Genomic DNA, 5,582 nt, shown 5'->3' with positions numbered 1-5,582 from the left:
AAGTTTTTTGAGACGGGCTCTCACTGTGTGGTTCAGACTGGCCTTGAACTTGAGATCCTTCTGTCTCAGCCTTCTGAGTACTGGATTACAGGCGTGTGCCACCATGTCTGGTCCTCCACTTTATCGTTGTGAGAACAGAGGCTCTAAAGTTACAGATGATCCACAACGCTAAGGGAATGGTATACAACACAGCACAGCACAGTAGCAGAGTGGACCTAGATCTAAGTAACTAGGGTTGTGGCCTGGTTCTTTCTCCCACTGCCAACCACCTGCCAGTCACAATCTTGGTCTTCTCACACCCAACATAGAAGGAAGTGTGAAAGCTACATTAGATAACCTTTCCAATTACTTTCATCTCCAAAAGTTTGTGGCTTATAAAGTCAATCAAAATAATTATCTCCTGTTATTCTATATTATACACGATCTTTCATGAATATATTAACAATTCAACAGACCTGAGAAATCTGCCATGGGATCTTTTTTTTTCTGGCGAAACTGGGGACACTACTGATGAGCAACACCCTCAGCCTTTTTAAAAATTTTGAGACAGGGACCCAATAAAATGCCCAGGTGGCCTGGAATTTGCAATTCTGCCTCTGCCTCCTGAAGAGCTGGGACTACAGGCATGTGCCACTGCTTCATTAGCTTTAACACAGATGATGAAACCTAAGAAAATAATTACATACACGTCTGCAGCCCCCTTGGCAACATCATAAAGCTTCACCTTTAACCAGTCTCATACAGTCAGAAAGAGGGAAACTGACTCAGCCACTCTGCTTTCACTGAGCTGCTAATGCAGCACTGCTCTGGGGATTATAGGTGTAAGCTTAGGGTGCACTGATGCCCAAGGCTGGGGATCGTTAGTTCCGACACTAGTTTCCAGACAATATGAGAGGCACCTGGAGTCACAGGTGTCCACCACACTGGAAAGCACCTGAATTAGGCACCTGACCCTTTAATACAGGAAGACAGAGTTGTGTGGGGGCTCTTGGAGAGGTCCTCTCCCTGCCGCCATCCCATGATCTTCAATAAACGAGACTGCTTACTACGAGGTATAGGCTTGGCAGTTCTTTCCTTGCTGTACACAAGAGCCTGGGCTATTCTGGCCCATTCAACTGTACCAACTCGATACCAGGGTAGTACAGTAAATTACTTTATGAAAAGGCAAACTTTTCACCAGTAATTAATAAATAAAGGAATTAAACATCTTGAATTTTTACTAAATAAAATCGACTCAATTTAAAGGATTCTTATTTATTCCGAATATCTTTTATTTTAAATTCAAGCTTTCTTCTACGAAATGGGAAACAGATTGGGGAGTGGCTCTGATAGAACGCTTTTCCTGGGCAGGGGATTTAGCTCAGGGGTTCTGCCACCTGCCTTGCAAGAGCAATAACCCGAGTTTGATCCCCTGAGGTCGGGGTGGGGGGGATGCTTTTCCTAGTATGCATGTAAACCTGGATTTGATCCCAACACCGAAAAATAGCTAGACAATAGTTGCTGTTATTTTTCATTCCTTACTGGACAAAATCAAAAATTGCAACGTCTGCCTCCTCAGACTTCATTTTGGTAGGCAGACATGGAAGGACTACTCACAAACGCCGAAGTCTGGGATCGACCTGAAAAACCAAACACATTGTAGTGGATCTCTACAGCAGGCACAGGTTTCCGTGGTCTCTGCATGACAACATTAGCTTGGGCCAACTTTTCTCATCTGCGAAATGCGGGCGCAGATTTCCGTAGGTCTATATTCCCTAAGCATCCCTCTGAGCCCTGATCTGAAGTAAGTCTGACCTCCACCATTCAAAAACCCGCCTGTCAACCAACTAGCAAATGGCAACGTCAGGATACGAGGTGGGGCGCTAACATCAGAACCTCAAACCTCACTTAGAAATAAATCCCATCACCGCAGGGTCCTTCGCCGCCCTCCCGTAGTCCCTGGGCACTTTTACTCTTTGACAAACAGCTGCCGGAGACGGTCCCATCCGGATTCCGAAAAGCAGGACTCTGGGACAAAGTACGGCAGCTTCTGAGACTTCCCGTCGGCTTCCGAGTCCGCAGGCACAGCTCCGGCAGCAAAGACACGGGGGAAAGGAGCCAGCGCGAGGAGGCGGCGCGGCGCCGGCGGCGGCCCCTCCATGGCTCCCTCCCGACCTGTGGACAAACACGCCTAGGCGCTGTAGGGTAGTGCAGATAACTGCACGAGTGAGCCAGTCCACGAGCAAAAAACACCCGCTAATCAGCGCATAGTTCCGCGCCACAGCGACAGATGTCCTTGTAGCGGGTACCGCTTCTTCAAGGGATACGACACCGGAAGTCCCGCCCACTAGGGCACAGGCCAAGGGCGAGGCGACCGAGGAGCTCACAGAAGCAGTTCCGGTTAGGACAAGACCCGCCCCCGGAAGTGAGTTACAGCGGATGGCCATGCCCGCGGTCCTCGCATGTCGGTATAGTCTTTTTCTGGTGCGTTTTGACCCTCTGGGCAGTAAATGGTGTTTGGGTGGGTACCCCTCTTGCTTGAATTGGTCACAATATCAAGTAAGTGCACCGAAGATGCCAGAAGTTCCACGTAGAAGAAAGTGCAGCATTTGATGCAAGTGCTGCACGGAAAGAGAAAGTATTGGTGTAGAAGCAAGCCCAGCCCCCTGGAAGCCTCCTTTTTTTTTTTTGCATGGGGGCTCGAACTCGGAACTCTGCTTGCGAGGCCGACAGCAGCACCACTGAGCTAAATCCCTGGCCCAGGACACCCTTTTTTGAACAGCTCCTGGCAGTTTTTAACAAAACGGATTTTACTGTGCTTAGTTCTTATGCCGACTCCCTCAGAAGGCAGAATTTACAGAATGTCTATGAAATATTTGGTAGCCCAACAATGATTCCTGTCACTACTGAATACACCTCTGCTAACAAGTGCTTCGAGGTCTGTTTTCATTAAAACGCAGTCATTCACAATTTTCTCAACTGGTTTGTGTAACTTCACTCAATCCTTGTTAGTTACCACATTCTCATGGCCAATCCCTTCACCATTACTTCGAGTCACAACTCTAGTAAGAATACAGTACACATGCTGGGACTTTATGGCTGGACGTTCCATTGATGAAGCCCAGAGCAGTGCCTGACTGCAGTGACCAACCACCTCAATCTGACTGTAGCATGGAGGTTTTCCTGATGGATGTCTGAGGCACAATATTAGCATTCACTACTTTGCAGCATAATTTACTGTGCAATGATCTTTGAGGTTAGAAGCCACATATACTTATCTCTGTATCTCTAGGGCCTACCCGTGTCTGACATGAAGCAGGTGTTCAGCAAATATGTTGAACTGCTGGGTGTGGTGGCGCACAATTGTAATCCCAACATTCTGGTTGGCTGAGACAGGAGGGTCACAAGTTTGAGTCCAACCTGAGCAACTTAGTGACTTATGCCCTGTCTCAAAAATTCTTAAAGTGGGTATGGTGGCTGGGGATGTAGTTCAGTGCAAAAGCTCTAGGTTCAATCTTCAGCTCTACTGAAAAATAAAAATTGTTTTAAGAAGATCCCCTTTAGTTTGCTGATTATCCAGTACTAGGTAGAAGTGGGCACCCAATAAAGTCCTAGGGCCTGAAAGCCCAAGAAAGCCTGTCTAGCCTACATGAAGAAAAAGTAAGTGCTTAAAATGCTGAAGAGGATCTCAGAATGGTTCTGGGATAAGGGAGGACTTACCGTGGAGTAGGTTGGAGGTTAGGTAGATACTGTGAAAATTTTTACATATAATTCAAATATCCCCAGCTCTCTCTAGCGTTTGATACAATTATCTTCATATTAACAGGCAAATTTCACTAAGTCTAGCTGCTTTCTCCTTTGGGTTAATGGTGACTCATTTGTAATCCCATTTCATATCTCAAGAAACTCCCCATTCCTTTTTTTCTTTTGAGCAGGGTCGCATTATGTAGCTTAGGTTGGTCTTGAATTGTGTAGACCTAGCCAGCCTCAAACTCATGGCGATCCTCCTGCCTCAGCCTCCTGAACACTGGAAGTATAGGTGTGCACCACCACCTCAGGGTTTAGCCTTAGATTCTGTCACCCTCCCACATTTCCCACTTCCATAAGTCATCGGGGCTTACCTCCTTTTACTACTAGGGATAATCCCCTGCCCTGACCCCTGTGGTCTGATGCTTTTAGTATTTAGTTGGACCAATATGTGACACACACAGCTGTCTCCTCCTTGGGACATGTATTTGCCAGCAGACTAACTGCATCAGGGAAGGATTCCAGTGATCACCAGTGTGCCTGGAACCACCATTCTATCCTGTCCTGGTTGAGTTCTGCTTATAGAAATCAAGAGCTTTTTCCATAGTGAATTTTCTCCCAGAGGTCAGCAAGTTCCTCCCTCTGCCAACTTTACCAGGTACACCCCTTGCTATATATACAGCATTACATTTGGTTGTATTATATACAACATAAACCTTTTCCATTAGTAGAATGAATTTTTGAGGCAGAAAGGGTAAATTTGGGATTAAGCAAGTATTAATGATGACAAAGCCCTTCACAAGTTGTAGATACAAATTATTTTCAAAAATATACACTTTACACATCTACACTGAGGTAAACAGGTAAGTAGAAAATCTGAGCAACTAATGCTGTATTTAAAGACAAGGATGTCCTGATTGGCTCTTTGAATGACAAGTGAAGATTTACACAAATTATCCAGTTCATCGTTGGAGCTAATGACAAGAAAATCTACAAAGAGGATCCTGTTAAACCAGCTGTCTTCACCCACCCATCCATCCATTCAAACCACTACCTCCAATAGTTCTTTAGTATTTACTCTGTGTGAGGCACTATGTTAGATAATGAAGACATCCAGATGAGGAAATAACAATTCCCACCATCACTAAGCTCACAGAATAGGAGAGTCAAATAACTATGATGTACTATCATAAAATACCAGCACAAGGAAAGCATCATGGTAGCCCCTAATGCCTTGAAGAATGAAAGAAAATATTCAGACAGTAGTTGCAACCCAAAACAAAATGGGAAACATTCTCAGGAAAATGAAGCTTCAGCTCCTAAAGGAGAGCAAATTTTGTCCTTAGTGAAAGGAAAATTAAAATATGGAGAAGAGGATTCTATTTCATAGGGCCTTCTAGTGCCAAGGCAAAACCACAGCATAACTGGGACTGCCTCTCACTATACTTACTGTTTGCAAGGGTATGGTCCATGGAACTTACTAGTACTCAAGCAAAAGAATCAACTTTAAACACCTGCCCTATTGACTGCAATGATCTCATGGGTGATGGTCAGTATCTCCTTTTAAGTCTTAAAACATAAAGAGCCAAACACGTTTCTGACACATGAAATAAAATCTGATTTTAGTTTTATAGTTACTAATTTTGAAACTTGTTAACACTGACCAATTCTCAAGAGCTGAAAGAAAAGAGCTGATTTTTCTATAGAAATGTTGAATGTAGCCGGGCATGGTGGCACATGCCTGTAATCCCAGCACTTGGAGGCTGAGGCAGGAGGATCACTGTGAGTTCGAAACCAGCCTGGGCTACATAGTGAGTTCCAGATCAGTCTCAACTACATAGTGAAACCCTGTCTCA

The 5,582-nt window shown here is 44.9% G+C and overlaps 1 protein-coding gene across 2 annotated transcripts in view; it reads right to left on the bottom strand.

Annotated features, from left to right (window-relative positions):
- The window catches only part of Timmdc1 (translocase of inner mitochondrial membrane domain containing 1), a 22,877-nt gene extending 20,538 nt beyond the window's left edge, over positions 1-2,339 (bottom strand). The window contains exon 1 of one of the 2 annotated variants that reach the window (XM_010630030.3): positions 1,953-2,339. In XM_010630030.3, the coding sequence (XP_010628332.1) occupies positions 1,953-2,140 (188 nt within the window). In that variant the 5' untranslated portion in view covers positions 2,141-2,339. Of the gene's footprint in view, positions 1-1,596; positions 1,869-1,952 lie in introns of those variants that run through there. The other variant, XM_033768143.1, reaches the window with a different exon arrangement.
- Between the last annotated feature and the right edge of the window lie 3,243 nt (positions 2,340-5,582).

The sequence above is a fragment of the Fukomys damarensis genome, unplaced genomic scaffold (assembly GCF_012274545.1).
Source record: "Fukomys damarensis isolate Sample0158 unplaced genomic scaffold, DMR_v1.0_HiC HiC_scaffold_24, whole genome shotgun sequence".
NCBI classification, from domain to species: domain Eukaryota; kingdom Metazoa; phylum Chordata; class Mammalia; order Rodentia; family Bathyergidae; genus Fukomys; species Fukomys damarensis.
Note: the sequence above shows the minus strand (reverse complement) of the source record. Positions and strands in the feature narration are given on the sequence as shown.